This window comes from Lepidothrix coronata, unplaced genomic scaffold (assembly GCF_001604755.1).
Source record: "Lepidothrix coronata isolate B3197 unplaced genomic scaffold, Lepidothrix_coronata-1.0 Scaffold7, whole genome shotgun sequence".
Lineage (NCBI taxonomy): Eukaryota > Metazoa > Chordata > Aves > Passeriformes > Pipridae > Lepidothrix > Lepidothrix coronata.
The window spans coordinates 8676035-8694787 of NW_016690187.1; the positions used below are offsets into that span (position 1 = coordinate 8676035).

The 18753-nt window shown below is 38.9% G+C and overlaps 1 protein-coding gene across 2 annotated transcripts in view; it reads left to right on the plus strand.

Moving 5' to 3' along the window:
* CHN1 (chimerin 1) overlaps nucleotides 1-18753 on the plus strand; it is a 99440-nt gene that overhangs the window by 41310 nt on the left and 39377 nt on the right. For both annotated transcript variants that reach the window (XM_017837638.1, XM_017837645.1), the window contains exon 6: nucleotides 6647-6935. In XM_017837638.1, coding sequence (XP_017693127.1) covers nucleotides 6647-6935 — 289 coding nt within the window. The remainder of the gene's footprint in view (nucleotides 1-6646; nucleotides 6936-18753) is intronic.

The window sequence follows — 18753 nt, forward strand, 5'->3', positions numbered from 1 at the left end:
CTAAACTAAAAGAGGGAAAATTTCAAGTATATATAAAAAAAGAAATTTTTTATGATGAGGTTGGTGAAACACTGGAACAGATTGCCCAGAGAGGTGATAGATGCCCCATCCCTGGAAACGTTCACTGGACAGTGCTCTGAGCATCCTGGTCTAGGTTAAGATGTCACTGCTTATTATAGGGGTATTGGGCTAGATGACCTTTAAAGGTCCAACCCAAACCATTCTGTGTCTCTATGAACTTAAGCACTTGTAAGACAAGCTGCTCTAAGTGAAATAATAAATATGAACATGTTTGAGCATTATACTGTGGCAGTTCTCTCTCCCTAGTACACAGTTGCAGTGGAATTTCCGTTGCATTTCCAATGTTGTTCTACTTCTAAATATACCAGAAAAACAGTATCATATATGACCTAAAATGAAAACTTGCTACATAGAGTAAAATTTGCATGCACATTTTGAAGTTCGCTGAGCAGACACTGGTGAGGGCTGATACCTTAATTTAGAAGAACTGAAACACAGTTCTATTTTAAAGTAATATGAAACCTCTTAGTAGCATAAAGTCACACTGTAAAATTAACTCTTGAATAACATTTCTTAAAAAATTTTGGTAAAGACCTGTAAGTATTTACTTAATATGAAACTGTGAAAGTTTACTAACGTTCCTGCTAGTAACGTTTCCTGAAGGTATTTGTTCCAGACAAATTGGCGTAGGTTCCCAAATACTTTCAATTAAAGAGAAGATATTAGGCTTTTAATATGTTCCCACGTGTATATGGAATTCAAATGTGTCTCAGCCTCTAACCACAGTGAGTCTTTTTGCAGGAAGTACAGAACTTTCATCAGGTAGGAAAGGCAGTAAAACATTGCCCAAAACATTGGTATGGATTCTGATACAATCATCAAATCAATCCCAGCAACTTATATCAAGTTTAAATGGAATAGGGCATGTAAGCACAGTACTAAGGAGAGATAATGCATCTGTTCGAAGCAAACAGATTATTTTCAAATGTTTATCACTGATCAAGAACAGTAACAGTTATCTTAAGTATTAAGTGATCTGACTGCATATTAATAACATACATACTCCTTGATCAGCTGACATTTCTTCAGAGTTTGACATGGTGAAAATCAGCTGTTAATAGTAAAATAAGACATTGAGACAAAAGAATACATTTCTTATTTTGTTAGATTTTTTTGTGAAACACTCCATTACAGGTACCAAGGGCTGATAACACTTTGTCTTCATTGTTTTCAGCAGCTGTCTCCTACTGCCAATGCCCCAGAGCAGTTGGTTTGTCCCTGACAGTGCTTATGATCCACAGGGAAGTGCCATTGCTCTGGTCCTCACTGCCTGGTGTTTGCAGCAACTATTTGCACAGTATTGTTTTCCCACTTGGACAAGGAAGTCTGGGCAGAGATGCAGGTACAAGTCTCTCAATTGAGAGAGACTGCTGGGAAGCTGTTGTCAGTGGTACAGCACAAGCTCTAAATTTTTTTTATTTGATCCCAGTTAGAGGGAGCTGAGGATTCTGTCTGCATTGGCATTGGATAGACAGATCGCAGTTCCAGCTCTGGAATTTGCTGTTCTGAAGGATGCCATACATTTTCCATGCTGAACTAAAGTATCATGCACCAAGCCAGTGCATGGGTCTTACCAGGCTTTCGGGATAAGTTTATACTTTATTTGTGTTTATAAGCAACAGTCATCCAACCAGTGCCGCCCTTCCAAATGGCACTGGACGACTATCCATAATGACTGTACTCTGCCACCCTTCCCAGCCATATCAGACAGTGAGGATTTTTTGTCCCCACTTGTATAAAATGCACCTTTACTTTCAATCCCTAATGCATTTGATTTCATTTATACATATTGTGTTCTTGTAAAATACTGCTAAGGTTTTGAAAACTATGTTATTTGTCAGGCAGTGTATTAGGGAAGGGTTCGGATCATACTGAAATCTTAAACCATGACACCATTGAAAGCTCAACAAAACTAGTATGTATTACCAAGAGGTGGCCAACAAAATGAATAAACCCAAAAGAGAGGAAGGAGGAGAGAGATAAGCCTTTGGTATGACCTCCCCAGTCACCCAGCTGTTGCATATAAAGCTATCTTACCGTCCCAGAGTGCCTATAGTTACCCACAGCAGGAGCTGCATTCCCGGAGAGAGTAGGCTCACAAATTGGCAGGCTTCCCCGCCAAAAGGCAACGTTGTCCTTGATGTGAAGCTTGCTACTCTCCAAAAAAGAGCTATCTGCTTTTATACAATTAACTGATTATGTCTGCCTAGGCAGGTGTGGCCAGCACCGCCCCGCCAGAGGTTCTCAGTCCCACCCCCTTGGTTATGCAAGTGCATCTCTTCAGTGCATGCGTGAGTACTTTGGAATTTCCCTTCCACATGCGCAGTATGCTTCAGGAGTCTTTTCTAATTGAGTCTGGGGGCTTATCAACTCCTCTTCGGTTTCTCCTTCAAATGTCCTTGACAGATGATGAGCCAATCACAGAACACCAATTAAAACAGTTTATACAAGAAGCTCTCTCTCTAAGGAGGAAGTACCTGTTTATCAATACTTGTTTTCTCATAACTTGGCAGGGAAAGAACAAAACTTTTACAGGTGGCTGGGCCACACACAGACCAAAAGTATCAGCGTAATTAACCTCTGATACAGGCAGGTGCTCTGGAAAGTTGGCAAGTTCCACAATCCCTCATTCCTGGCCATTCTCAGAAATGTTGTTGCCAATAAATAATTAAATAAAATTTAAAAAGGAGCTGCTCTCAGGAGTTGGAGACCTTCAGTGATAACTGTGTAGAGGTGTTGGCTGCATGCAGGGCTTATGTTTGTTTGACAAGGAAATGGGCCAAAAGAGGATCTGTGGAATAATTTGTTTTCATTTCCAAGAACACAGCATGATTAGGAGACATTCCTGATAGCAGTATTGCTTATATTCCTATGGCTTTTTATGGAGTGTCAAGTCTCTGGTCATAAGTGTTGGTTGAGAATTTTCAGAAGTTAGAACTGAAATTCTGGCACCTGATTTTAAGTAAGACTTCTACCTTCTGGCCACAAAGCACATTAAGGCACTCTTTCTCCAAGGGAAGATTAAGTCTAAGTGACCTTTAGGCTCAGGCTTACCATTTCCCAATTCAGTGTATGAAGTTGCTTGAAACTAAGGAGGACACGAGTAGTCCTGAGGGGCATTAACTTTGTGGTGTGGTTGCAGCTACATATTCTAAATAACGCCTTTGTCTAGAAAGTCTTCTCATCATAAAATAGCCCGTGTAAGTGGTGAATAGCTACTGTACAATTCTGTATGTGGACTGAAAAATCCATCTTCTCAGATGGTAAGAAAGTATGTATGGGCTCTCGGTCCTTTGCTTCTTCCTTTTGTTTCTTCAGTGAATGCTACATCCAGGGTAGGTGGCTTATTCTGTTCTCTCATGGTATGATACCTATTTCAACTCCTCGGTCCTTTATTACTGGCCACATTTGCTCTGCCGTTTAATACATTTTCCCACGTTGTTATCCACTCTGCCCCATTGGCAACCAAAGGAACTAGACAAAGTGATTGCTTTTCAGACAACTTGGAATAAAAAAAGTCTTTTATCTGTAGTCCTGCTGCTTGCAAACAAATGCGCAGTGGACACAATGAGACTGTTTGACATGTCAGAGGCCTTTTTCTTTTTCTTGGAAAAACATCTAATGCTCCCCTGTTTAAACCAAAAGAAAACATACTTTATCTGTGTCCTGCTTTCTACTTCTTAAACAAAAGCCAGCTGGTACTAGTGCTTGTCTCTAGGAAGAGACCATCAGGAAGTTGAAATATCAAATCTTGGTTCTACTTAGTTGCCACGGTGATGTATAATTAACAAGACTTCAGGAATGTTATAGGAAGTAAACATAAGAAAATAGTCTTGGTAATGGAAAAATTTAAACCATAGTTTTAAGTAAGACTGAAGATTAAATTTTAATTAATAATTTTCAATTGAACATGTACATTTGTTTTTATATTGTAATTTAATCAAAACAGTGTCATTGTGTGGTCAGGAAAAAATTTAATTAATTTGAAAGAAAACAGGATTCTGAGACACACTATTGACGATACAGTTTTTGTAGGAGATTGGTGCTTCATTGACTGGTGGGGATTTTGGGGGGTTTATCTCCTTGCTACTAATAGGATTCTATTTGAAAAACAGTGTGTTTCTCCACAATGTATCCAATAAGAAAATAATAGAGTAAAAAGTTTAGTTTGGAACAAATGGGAAAATAGATAAAGGCAAACAATTCATCTCTTGGAAATCCTGTTCCTTATAGTATCTCTCAAAGACACACTTTATGTGCACCAGTCTGAACAGATGTAGAGCATAGTGGCTGCTCAGTAAAACGTTCCTGGAGTGGGAGTGCATGCTTTCTGACCCTGATGGAAAGAGGACTAACCCTCTAAGAACTTATGTTTGTTCTCTGTATTTGGTCGTCTTGTTCTTCAGAACTAGTTTTAGACTTCAAGGGGTGTTGCTAAAGTCAAGGCACCATGCACACTTAGTAATAGGCCCTGAGATGTTTTTCTGTGCCTTATCTTCTCTTGATGAGATTAGTGTAATACTTTTTCTTCTAGAAAGCTGAGAGCAGAAAATGACCTTCAGCTTGTTTAAAACTCTGCTCTAAGTACTGTCAGAGCAGATGTTACTGATTAGAGCAGCAGTTCACCTGCATCTCTTTATAAAAGTAATTCTAATGTATATTGTTATTTAAGGCCCATTATTCTTCACCTTCAAACTTATTTGGTTCTCCCGATGAAGTTTAACATCAAGGTGCTTGTATGTGCTCAATGTGCATTATTCCCACTGACTTGAGCAGATGACAGTGAAGGTTGCTCATTTTGGCACTGCAAAGTGCTGAGCACTCTTGGCTCATGTTGACTTCTCTGACAGTCAAGGGTATACAAGGAGGATGTCTCGTGGTCAAAGCTTGTTTGCCACACACTCTGTTGAGTATAAAGATGCCCTGAAGTGTGAGCCTGAACACATCTGCCCCTTCTTCTGTAACTTAAAACATTATCTTTCTGCTTTCTAAATTACTTGTATTCACTCAGAACCGCATCTTGTGATGAAATTAGGATCAAGTAAAAATTTCTTTCTTTCTGTCATTTTGTAATTTCTTGCATTTCAGTTTGATTCAATAAACTTCTAGTTTGTGTGGCATAAAAATGTGCATGGAAGTAACTATTAATTTGCAGTAAAATGCCCACAGAGTTCCTACACATCATATTCTCTTTCCTTACTGAGCAGGATGCAGATTCCTGAGGACCCCTTCACATTTGAGTCTTATGTGGAAATAACAGCTTCTGAAATTGCTGTAACTGTCGGACTATTGATAGGGGGGATGGGAAGGTTTGGCATTTTGATTTAGAACGCAGAAGAAAATGCAGATTGCAGAACCATGGTTTTTTGCCCATATTTTCAAGAAGAGTGCAATATTTTACCTGAGGCAAGGTCTAAAATTAATTATACTTTCTGCTGTTTGGCAAGGCCCCACTGAGAAGAGGAGCCACTTCAGCAAAGTACCAGTGTTTACTGTGTTTCTTAACATCTCCTGTGAAGCATTTGATTGTAAAGTGAAAGCAATCCATCCTTTCAGATTTAGTTTTAGTTATTTGGCAGATCTGACCTTGTAAGGGGGCCCAGTACCCTTGCTGCTGACTGACCAAGGAACAACATTGGAGTGAGCTGTGAAAGCAGCTTCTTGCCTCCATCTTCTCCTCTGGAAGTGTGTTGGTTGTTGCCAAGTGCAAACACTAGTGTGTTTTCACATGTTTAGACTGCTTTAGAGGCAGAAAATTGCTGCAGATTCTATGTACAGTTTGTGAAAATATGCTACCGTTCAGGTAAAATTGGCATTCTTATGGTTGCTAAGAGCCTGTATCTAAATCCTATTCCACCTTGATGCCAGTGTTGGATAGCTTTCATGTTATATATCCTGTATATTACAGAGATTTGCTTGAAGCTTGGGACTTACTAAGCATAACACAGAAGGACTTTTGTACCAAGCTTGAAGAGTTAGTCCTGGGCCTTTGGCCAGGAATAAAGAATGCTTGCCCTTGTGCCATTTTGTCCTGTGCTGCTCCAGTTCTGGCAGCAGTTCTGCTTCAGTGTAATTGTTGGCACTGAAGCTCAGCTGAACCCTGAATGGCCTCTTCCTGCAAGCAAGCAGGGGCGCAGAGGTCTGAGACAGCATCAAAACTCCATATTGATCAACTGTAATAGAGGACTCTATTATGAGAACTCTTCATATCAGAGCCAAGCGAATTGACAATGGTGATGTAGTAGTAATGTACTAAAAAAAACCATAAAGAGTGTGAAATAATTTTTCACTTTTTCCATGGGATAATGGAGAGGCTAAAAGAAAAAAAGAACAAACAGCTCCTTCTGGGACAGTCACTGTTTTGGCTATCTATCTGCAGTTGTTGTTGATTTCTCCTTCCTATGTGTGCTCGGTAGTGGTTCTCCACTCGGCTGGACCAGACACAGAGCATAGTCACAGCTTTAAGTGATAAAGTGTTTTTAGTTGTTTGCAAAGGCTTGCTTACTCTTATTTATTCTGCTTACTGTTCTTTAAAAAAAACCACTTTCCCATTTCATTGAGGCAGATTTGGAAGTCAAACCAGAAACTTCAGACTCTACTACGATGGAAAGCACTTTGTTGGGGAGAAACGTTTTGAGTCCATCCATGACCTGGTGACAGATGGATTGATTACTCTTTATATTGAAACGAAGGCAGCTGAATACATTTCCAAGATGACAATAAATCCAATTTATGAACACATAGGATATACAACTTTAAACAGAGAGCCAGCACACAAAAAGCATATGCCAACCCTGAGAGATGAACATGATGGCAAAGAGTCTACAGGAGAGGATGAGGTAGCAGAAAAGAGGGTAAGCAATTGTTAACCCACACTTTTTTTTCTGTTAGACTTCTTACTTTTAACCTTCTCACTCTACTATAAAGTACTAAAAGCATCTGCAGATATTTAGTCTACATATTAATTTCTAGTGTTACATTAATAATAATATTTAAACTGGTTATAGAATTTTATAGTGGTAATTTTTGCATATTGAAAATCTTCATGATTTGGCGGTTAGTTATTTGTCCTTGTGAGATTCCTTTCTTCAGGTATGTTTACAGTTATAGATGTTACCATTAAGCCATTCCTTTATTTCAAATGGGCAAACAATATTTAATCTTTAAATTGTTTACAGTATATAAGACAATTACTTTTTGGTCAAAAATTTTATTTTCTATTATATTCAGCATTGCCCAAACAAATGCATTCAATAATCTATTCAGTAGTCTGCATACAATGACAGTGAAGTTGTCCACATTATAAGTAAGACTGTTCATTAAGTTGATAAAATGTTAAAACATTTCACTTGACTAAGTTCAGCCTATCAGAAGCTGACGGAGCTATTTTTGGCCTCAGCCAGTCTTACGAAGAAGGATTGCTCTCTTCAGAGAGTTGCACTATCAGCTGAGAAGTAATTGCGTCCTGGATTATAAAAAAAATGAACAAGAAAGAAATCTTAGAACCAGTGAGCATAAAAATATTAAAGGAGGTAGGGAAGGTAATGGGCAGACAAAGCAGCTGCCTAAAATCTAATTTATGTTTCAGTGACTAAAGTTAAAAAGAAAACATAATGTAAATTCCATTGTGTTAAATTAAATACTTTGTTTATTGAAAATCTGACATATGAAAGTCTTTTTTAAAGTTATTTTTACACATGTGTAGTTGTTAATGTATGTATAATAGTCTGATATGTTCCCCTATTTCACAAACTTCAGAATGACATTAGGAGTATCTAACATAGTGCTTAGAAGAAATGCTAACCTTAGTTGGGATCCTTTGTCTTTCCAGTCAGAAATATGTCTGTGATTTTAGTTTTTCTTGAGGTAGAGGAAAGATCTGACTGACAATTTCCAATCTACATGACTATTACAGTGAAACTAAACTCTGTAGAGAGTACACAGAGAGAGGAAGCTCATAGCTTTGGTCCTTGAAATCCTTCTACAGCAGAATCTGTCATTCTGCTCCGAATTTGCTGAGAGATGAAGCACCTAACTTAGCTTAAAGAATGAATCTTTGCCGTTATCAGATCATTTTGACAAAAGAAATACTGGTGGGAATATTAAAGCTACCTGGCCATGTTAAATATCCAATTTCTTGCCTGTTGGGTACCAGTAGTAGAGGGGTGGGTTATCACTTACAGTGCCTGACAGCTGCTGCTTTCAGCGTGCTGTTTCAAAAGGATTTTTTTTGCATATTATCATAGACAGTTTATTATAATGCAAAGCCTGGGTAAAAATCTTCTGTAAGACTTCTGGAAGTCACTGCTTTGGGTTTCTTTGGTAAAATTAACTCTTCCTGCATTTAGAAACTTTCAAGTGACAACTGAACTCTGTTCTCATACGTTTTTTAAATTGATGAAAAAGTGTTCATAGTAAAGGAATTTCAATGATTAGTATTGAAGAATGCTGGTTTTTCCATAGATTACATTGTGTTATGTCACTCACCAACAAGGTATACATACTATTTTGAAATATTTTTTATTAAATAGCTCAAGGACTATTGAATATTTCTCAAATATTGAAATTTTTGGTAAAAACATTTAGACGGGTGAGTTGTGTAATCACAACATCACACCCTCTTTGTCTGGAACTTAAAAGCAACTAAAGGGGCTTCATCCACAACATAGTTCAACAGCAGTGGTGTTTTCTGTCCTGAAGCACAGCTTTTGAGCCTTTTCTTTTTGTCATGGAACCATGTTGATGTGAACACACTGAGGCACTGAGGCACACAGACATCACAGTATAGTTAATTGTGGAGATTTCAATTTACTTTCTGAGTCATGATCCAGTTGGGATTGCTACCCATGGCTGCATGGGAAAGGTACAGTGTGATCTTTCTCACCAGGGAGTGGCACAGAGGTGACATCTTTGCTGCCTTTGCAGCTCTTGGGATTTTGGTGGAAAATGACACATTGTCCTTTCACCCTGCAAATCTCCAAGGAGTAAGGCCTTCAACCCCATGACTAACACCTAATCCCAGAAGCAATCTCAGCATTTGGAACAAGCAGACATTTATAAATAGGTCAAGTGTTTTTTCTTTCTTTTTGGTGGGAGGAATGGCAGAGTGATTCCTATCTCTATAAAGAGTATATCATTGAATCTCAATGAATACAAAGAAAAATGTTTAGAGTACAACAAAAAAAACTCATTGTCTTTTGATCCAAACAGCAAGATCTGTGTGCCCATTAGCCCCATGGTGAGCATGAAAATTCTGAAGGCTGTACAGTATTTGACAATTAATGCATCTTTATCAGTTCTATACTGTAGTTGCACAGCTCCTCCCTACACAGTATGTCTCCTTTTCTGTAAAGAGAGAAAGAAGCCTGGGTCTTTAACGCTGATGGTACTGAGCCTAAATACGTTCCCAGATTTGCCGAGGCTGTTCAGATACGAATCTAAACTTTGTGCCTGTGACTGTTGCCCAATCATTTGTGGGTGGTGTATGAAATATAAGCCCTTCAGAAGAAGGAGAGACACAAAGACACAGTCACAGCCTAGGGAACAGCTGGTGGGAATGGAGTTTCCCTTTCTGCCATGGAAACTGGGCAGCTAGAGAACACACCCCAAGCTTGAGAATGAAATATTAAAGAGCACTCACCTAGTCTTCAATTTGGGGGGGCAGTAGCAGGGAATGACTCATACTAGTGTTAGATGCCTCCCAGCATGCACTAGAAATACTTCATTTGGTCCCCACTCTTTTCTGCAATTAACATATTGTAGAAGAATTCAGCATGTGTTTTGAGTGACACTTTTCATATGCAATACCTGAGCCTTAGTAAAGGGGAAAGATTTAAAGACCATAGGAGATGAAAAGACAAAAATTAAGCAATCATTAGATAAGGATGGTAGGACACAAATGGCAATACTCCTGAGTCCTGCAAGAGACCATATTGTGGTGTGATTTAAGATGCAGTTTTTAATAGGAAAAGCATGAGAATATAAGCCACTGCACAGCATGTACTTCACTGATTATGAGAAGGAATATGACTGCGTACCATATACAAGTATATATTAAAAATTAAAATTCCTGGTTAATGATTTAATGCTTTTCATAACCTATGAAGAAATTGATAAATAGTCAGAGATAACTGGAGGAGTGGAGATTAAAAACAGGAGTGCTTGTCATGCTTGAGTGCCCCAAATAGACATGTTAGCTGCTGGGCTAAGAAGGTAATGCTGGTTCCCAAAACAGTCTGCAGATTGTTCAGAACTCAATTGTGGAGCCTTCATGGTCTGTGTGTTAAGAGAGGGCTAAGATTAATTTGAAAGAGGGCTTCCTGTGTGGATTCAATCTGTATGGCCTAGTGTGGAAGTGAAAATAATACCAAGTATCATAAGATTTAGTATTCCTCCTGTGCCTTGAATGTTGATGGATCTCTGAACGTTCTCCACACTCAAATGTAATTATGACCTTAGAGCAGATGATTTAACTCAGTTAAATACCTTATAAAAATGGTAGCTCTCAGAAATTAGTAAATATCTAGATACATATATCAAAGTCCTTCTTTAAAGCCCTGCAAAACATATTTTGGGGTTTTTTTTATTTTGACATGCTTTTGATTTCTTTATGTTAATGTAAGAAGTTGTATGAGTGATTGATTCAAGATTTAATATTTGTTATGAGAAAATGAAATGATTAGTTATGAGTTATCCTGTATTTCAGAATGAAATGCTGAGGTTAATATTAAGATAGCAACTGAACCACATTTATTCACGTTTACTTTGGTGATGTGTGCTGTTTCTTCACGAAACTTCAGTAGTTACAAACCAATTAAAGACCCCTTTTAGACTGTACTACACTCAATTCAATTCCTATAGACGGAAGGAATTGAGAGAAGGTTTGTAGCACCAGTCACCCAACAAAGGCAATCTTCTGTTTTCAGTTACCTTAGCGGTGATACCATTTTTTCCTACGTAGTAATGAAGGCTAATTTTCCGCAGCCCCATGCAAAGAAATCTGGAAGTGTAAATCTGTATCATTTTACTGGAAAACATGCTTTTACATCTGCTTCCAAAAATAATCCAGATTACAAAGTTAAATGTAATCTCTCTGTACATTCCTAATGGATTCAGAATAGACTCCACACGAAAAGCCAAGGATTGTGCTTATGGGTGTTTGCAGAGGGAGCAGTCTCGCGTTCCAACCTTGAACTGACACTGATACTTTTGTTAATGACACTACTACTTTTTTACTTTTCCTGTCAGTCAGGTCCATTGGTAAGCTCTCCTTAAACCTTTCCTTCACCAAGGTTTTTTGTTTTATCTTCAGTGAAAGGACATGAAAAACTGTAGCGGAGGAAGTTACAGCAGGCTGTCATAGAAGCACAGGCACCCTTATCAAGGTCTGTGATGGAGGAAGACAGCTTTGTACAGCACTGTTTGGTGCCCAGCAATGCCAGTTCTGGAACTGATAGGAGCTAAAAAGAAGACGTGGTCATAATAATCAGGGAGGAAAGTGTAGCTTGAGACTTGAAGCGATCTTCATGCTGGAAATTGTTTGAAATATTTCCATTTACTTGAATTAAGAGAAAAGATGGGCATATAATGTATACAACATCTAAATGAGCCATAGCTATAACAAGGGTAGTGATGAAGCAATAATCTTCAGGAAGGATACTGAGGTGCTAGAGCAGGTCCAGAGAAGAGCAGCGAGGCTGGTGAAGGGACTCAAGCACAAGTCCTATGAGGAGAGGCTGAGGGAGCCGAGGTTGTTCATCCTGGAGAGGAGGAGGCTCAGGGAGACCTCATCACTCTCTACAACTACCTGAAAGGAGGTTGTAGCCAGGTGGGCGTTGGTCTCTTCTCCCAGGCAACCGGCAGTAGGACAAGAGGGCACGATCTTAAACTGTGCCAGGGGAGGTTTAGGTTGGACATTAGGAAGAAATTTTTTACAGAGAGGGTAATCAGACATTGGAATGGGCTGCCCAGGGAAGTGGTGGATTCTCCATCCTTGGAGGTTTTTAAGATGAGACTGGATGTGGCACTGAGTGCCATGGTCTAGTAACTGAGTGGTAGTGGATCAAGGGTTGCATTTGATGATCTCGGAGGTCTTTTCCAACCCGGCTGATTCTATGAAAAGTACAACTAAGAAATGTTTACCTTAAAGTACGTTTAAAAGATGCAGGAGACTGAGGAGTGAAGAATCCCATGGGTTAACTTGAGGAGATTGTCAACTCTATTCTCACAAATGTTCCTTTCCAGTCCCTGCGCGGGTGTCCATGACAATCACTCTGTAAGTTTAATGTAATTTATAAATAAAACATAACTCTGTGGAAGGCAGAAACTTCTATTTATTTCTTCTGGGTTTAGCCCATCTTTCAGCAGAGACTTCAAAGTACAGACAATTTTGTCAATACCAACAAAATTCTTTGCAGGATGAAAGACAAGCCTACTTTTTAGGTAGCTGCTCCAGCATATCAGCAACATTGTACTCAGAAGAGTTTGCCCCAGCCTCAGTCTTCCTCATCTTTCCTTTCTATGCATTAGCATTTACGGTGGTGGGAAACTAGTGTCATATATGTTTTTATATATGGCACATGCAGTTCAAGCTAAGACTGCAAATGGTTACAATGCCTTTTTATAGGCATATATGTCTTTAACGTAATCCTATATTTATAATACCCAAGAAAGGAGAGTTAAGTGCATGTGTTGCCCAGCATGCAGACATCAGCACAAAGAAAATTCTTTTCTACAAACTGCAGGGTGCTTTTTCTACTCATAATCACCAAGAGTAACCTCAGCCATTATTTATGTTCATTATGGCAGTAAAATTGATTCACTGAAAAAGATTATATAAACTGATCTTGTTTTAAGATTCAGAGCTTCCAAATGAAGCATACACTTTGTTAATTTAAACCCTGGGTCAGACACAGAATATCTAGTTTCCTCTTATCAGTATCTCATGCTTATAAAGGATAAATTAGCAAGCAAGACCTGTTTTTTAAGGGTCTCTAACTGGACCTGTAGCTCAGCTCCAATGCCAAACACTGTCCCATAGCTTTTCTGTTTTTCCCAGACCAAATTCTTTATTCTTCTCTTGGTGCCAGCTCTGGTTGGTTCTCAGCTGTGCACTATTAGTTCCTGCAGGTTACTAATGCCGTGGAAATGGCATCCCAGCTAATTCCAGTGAGCCTCGCAGGACCTTGTTTGCCTGCCTGCCTGCCTGCCTCTGGGGGGAAGGAGAGGGGGAATGTCTGTCTGTCTGTACATACCTTCAAAGCACATCATCGTAATGCTTACACAGTACTGTGGGATTAATGTGAAGTAAAAGTCGTGTGTTTGTGCTGGTAGCCTGATTGTGTGTTGCTGATCTAGTATGATGAGGTTCAAAACAAATAAGGCTCCACAAACTTGAGCCACTGGGGAGTGCCTTAGGTCAGGTTGCATTTCAAGCACAAACTGCACCTCCTGTTGCTATGCAACTCCTGTACAGGTGTTTGCTCCCCTGTGTAGGTAAGCACAGTTGAGAATCCTGTTTCAGCCTTTTGTTAATGGGTACAAGTCACTTCACTGCTTGCTGAGATGACCTTTCAAGTTACTTTCTGCTTTTTCAGCTAAGTGTGGCTCTCTTATGATCTGGCATGTGGGATGTGTACACAAAGATACAATCTTCAGAAAGTTTGGTGTCTAATTATACTGAGACAGGCAGCTGCCATGTGAAATCAGAGGGGGGGTTAGTCTTTCAGACTCACACATCAGACCCTCAGCAAAAACGTGGTGAGTAATTACCCTCAACATATGCCCTGTGCCTGATTGAGTCTTTCTGAGATGAATAGTCTACATAACTGTTAAAAAGGCTGTAAAGCATTACAGTTGCTGTGCAATTAATTCTGAAGAATAATGCTTGTTACTGATAAAATGAAACCATTAGCAGTGAATAAACTACTCTTTTCCTGTTTCTCCATGTTGTGAGGTCAGTCAGTGTGAAGCCCTCACCACAGTTCTTTTCAGAGTTTCTAACAGTGGTTTGGATCTGGTTACATTTTTAATGTCCCTCAAAAAGTACTGTATAGCCCTAGTCTCTCTTACATATACTGTCAGAAGTCTCCTTCCATTTTAACTGGGATAGGCTAGTGCAAGAAGACTCACAGGGAGGGAGGAAATAATCTCCCTTCCCTCTGGAATAGCCAAAGATGGTAGCTTTCTTTGGGTGCTCTTCAGGGTGAGAGAGTTTTCCCATCCTGGTGGATCTTGGTAGATGGGACATAGAAATACAGAGGTCCAGCTCAACTCCCAGTGAGCAATGGAGAGCCATCGTGGCTTCAGCCTTAGCACACTGTGGGAGTCTTCTTACTTTCCCTATGGGCCTCGTACGTGAGGTTTCCAAAAAGGCTGCCTAGATGTACAGCGGGGAAGCCCCATAGACATATATAAGGAAATTATAATTTTCTTTCCCTACTTTTTAAAAATACCCTGTGGTTACCCTTGACTTTTTATGCCTTCTCACAACTGAATAATCCATGCAGTGGCCAAAAGAAGGGAGAAGATGAGTCTCTCTCAGAGCTGCCTCTAAAGCAGGTGTGTGGTTCTCATTTATTGCTTATGCAAAGGGCTTTCTGGATGGTGAGGGAACTGCGGTGGGTTGCTAGCTGGCAGCTCCCTCGTTTGTTGTTCTCATTCCTTAGCTGTGTGAGTTTTGGGTCTTTTTTTTCTAACTCCTCCTCCCATCTGGCATCTCCTAATTATTTTCTATTACTAATCAGTTCTACAGGAAACAGACTGGACTGTTGAATTAAGAGCCCTATAAAAGGATAATTTTGTTATTTACAAGTTTCTTACCTCACTTAGACTTTATAACGTGACACTGTATAGCTGGTGATAATCACCGTGAGCTACAATTGCGTCCAATCTCATAAACTGGGCAGGGTCAAGTCTGGTCAGTAGTAGAACATGAGAGACCCAAGGAAAAGCTGGGGCTGCAGGAAGTGCAGTTGGTTGCACCTTTGGCTGTGAACTAATATCTGATATGTCTTGTGTTTTATGCCTTCTTCAGCAATGTGTAGCCTGTTCAAACCTATGCTCAGAGTCTGACTAGCAGGGATTTTCTCTGCTTACCCCTCTCTCTTTTCAGATGAACTCCTTTCTTTCCTTACTGTTTGCTCTGTCTGTGTGTGTATGTATCTAGATGGGAGTGGGAAAAGCATTTTACACTGGTCACTGTTAACATGCTCACAAGTGTAAATCCATGTCATTTGGCTTCTGTACAAAGATGGAAAGGACATGAGTCTGCGGTGGTCTGGTGTGTCACCCCCCATCTGGTTAGAAAATCTCCTGATAAACAGGTGCATCTGCTCCACTAATAATTGCCCATTCATAAGTGGTTACCAAATCCTTAAGACCCATGAAGAGTGAAATGATTGGTTTAGAAGTGGTAGCAGAAAGAGTAGTAGTTACGGGTGCCTAAATGAAGTATTAGACTATAAAAATAAAAAAGAACAACCATTTATGCTTTGCTTAATGCCACAGCTGATCTGTTCTGACCCTCGTTTCTTTCTTTTTAATCTTTTGCAAGAAAAAAATATATTTTCAGCTGAAACTTCTCATGCTTAATTTTAGTCTCTAGCTGAATGTTTTCTGACTTTGAACAAAGTAAGGAGAGCAGTTTTGTTACTAACTCAATAAACTACTTGCTCCTATTATTTCAAACCTGTCACACTTGTCATCAGTGAAGACAGCAACTCTTGACAGTTTTGCAAAGTCTTCCTTTGATCGTTAACTTTTAGAACATAAAACTTTTCCATATTTAACCTTTTTTCTGCATAGCATCAGCAGTTAGAAACAGTGTTGCTTTTGGCATTTACTGTTCCTACAGTCCTAATGTTTAAGCAAGGTAAGAATTGCCACGCTGAAAGATGTGGTTCTCAGTTGATGAACAGTTCTTGCTCTAATCTTCATCATCTTAGTATTGATATTCCTCCATACAACTTCCAAGATAATTACAGGATAATGTGTTTCTAATAGTGAAGTTCATATTATAATGCACTTTGATTATATTGCTGTTCAGTGGGGATTATTACTGCATTTTCTTAGAGCTTAAGCAGTTTGAAATAGGTTGCCTAAGGAACATTAGAGCTAGTATCACAGACTGAAATGTCCTCTATTAAGCCTTAGTCATATGTGTATGTGATTTAATAAATTTTTTCATGTTTCCCAATTTGTGAATTAGATTAGTAGCACTTAGAGGCAAGCAGCTTTTACCCTTCCTGAGAGATGATGGGAGGAATTCTGTGAAAATATGAAAGGCCGTGTTCCCAATTTCCATTTTGCATGCAATGGTGCAATATTTTAAAAGCTCTATGCTTTATATCATGTATCAAATAGTTTATTGGTAGAAGATTTCTGATGATTTTTACACTGCTGAAAAATGTTGAAGCCATTTCCCAGCGTTAATATGGTAGTGAATTGCATTTGCATTCAGGCATTTCTGTGAATTGGCTGATGATTAGAGTAGTGATGTGTTTAATGCAAATGCACAAAAATTGCAAAAAGTATTCTGTGTTGTTATGTTTCACAGAATTTCAAGTGCTCAGTCTCTTAAGTGACAGCTTCTCATTCCCTCCAGCCTCCACCCAAATCCTTGCTAGCGTTCGTCGCAGTGCTGCAGCCGTGTGCCTGGGAGCTTCCAGTCACCTCTGTCACACTGAAGTTTGCCAGGCAGACTCACTGCTCAGCAAGCTGATCATGCTGAGAGCTTATTGGATAATTATTTTCTTTATAGGCTTTATGGGTTAATTCTCTTGGGCTATTTTTATTGTTGAAAATTCAAAGAACCTCAGTGTTAGAAATAAGCTAGTTGTCATTTAAAGTGCTAGTTGACAGTGGCAGTACAAATGAAAAATTGCCCGTAAGATGAGATGAAAAGCACACTAAGAAAGAAGGAAGCAGATGTGCTGATTTAACATTTTGTTCATTTCCAATGAATTTAAGTAATGGAAATATACCCCAAACTTAGTCTTTTAGCTTTGATGTGACTCATACTCACAATAAAAGCTGCTGTTCAAAAATTGCGCACACCTGAAATCCCAAATGTACTGATTGGGACCTGGGACTAGCGTTTTTAAACTGAAAATAGACATCAGTTAAACATTATGTTTAAGAAACCACAGACTTGCTGGGAGGGTGGGAAAATAAAACCCCCTGAAGTCTCTCTTGTGTAACAGAGGTTGTATAACTTGTCCACATGCCAATGCTTCTCCCTCAAAAGGTTAATATTCCACATAGCCCAAATTTATGATGGGGAGTTGCGTTGCCAGCCCCATCTTGAATCATTCAAAATCATTTCATTTTCAAATCAAGTCGTTATTTAAATTTGTTTCAAAGATGCTGTGTTTGACCATTTGAGATTATGGTTTCTTGAGTGCCTGTCTCAAAAATTTTTAACGGTCATAGCTTTCTGTAGGGAAATGGGATGTTTCCTGCCCTTACACGAAAATTTTCATGATAGAAGCACTTTAAAATGTCAATTAGGAAACTAAGAGGGAATAAATAGGAAAGATGAACCATATGTGGAAAAGGAGAGAGGAGAAAATTGGAACACTGGTTAACAGAAGTAAAAGGGGCCTTTTCAGAGAATGTGATCAGGGATTAGATGATTTTATGGGTGGAAATAAACTGATAATTTGTTAATAACTGGTAATTTGAGTTTGGGAGCAGAATATAATTCCACTGCCAATTCCACTCTGGTTTCATTCATTGCAGGTTTCAGAGCAGTCTTGATTTAAATAGAGATTTATGCAAGAGTAGTGGGAGCACACATGAGACTCATCTGAAGGGTGATCAGCCCACCTCATTCTCCAAGTCTGCCTAATTGCATTGTATAAAATGAATAGACCCTGACCCACAGCACTGGTGCAGCTATGCCCAGGAACACATATAGACCTAGAAAACTGGTAATTGGGGTCCACAAAGAGTGCTGGTGAGCACTGGGGGTCACCCCATTTTTTTATTTTTTTTTGCAGTGAGATGGTCCATAATCAGGTTTTCACCATTATAAATTTTCCAAGAATGTTGCGTATATCCATGTGACAACTATAGTATTCCTTCAGGTTAAAAATTGTTTTCACCTTGACTCATGGGTTTGAATCAAGTGATAATTGAGGAACAATTAGGAGACTTTGCATTCTTAGTCTTATTTATGCTAAGTAAGTATGATTATGGACTGAAAGTATGTTTAAGAAACAAACTGTGACAGCACACGTATCATAGCAACATAGCTTATTCAGGAAGAACAGGATGGATTTGAAATAGAGGATATGCCAAAGGAGCAGGTGTAGTCTGAAATACAAAGAGTGTTTAGAAATTAATGAGCTGCAGTTTTCAATTATAACATTCATTGAATTATTCCAAATTGAATTACTGTGTAGAACAAAAAAGGCTGATATTAGATGCATTAGACTGCCAAACGAGGCTAATGTGAAATGAGTATTATACATCAGGTAAGAAAATATCAATGAGACATAAAAAGAAATTTCCATACTCTTGCCCACATTATACCAGTAGCCAAAGCTCCTATTCCATAAGGAATAAATTAAAAAAACCTAATAAATACAATAATAGAAAGACATTGTAGATTACATGGTTGTCATTATCCCTAAGTTCATTTTCAGTTCCAAAAAGATATAGATGTTGCTT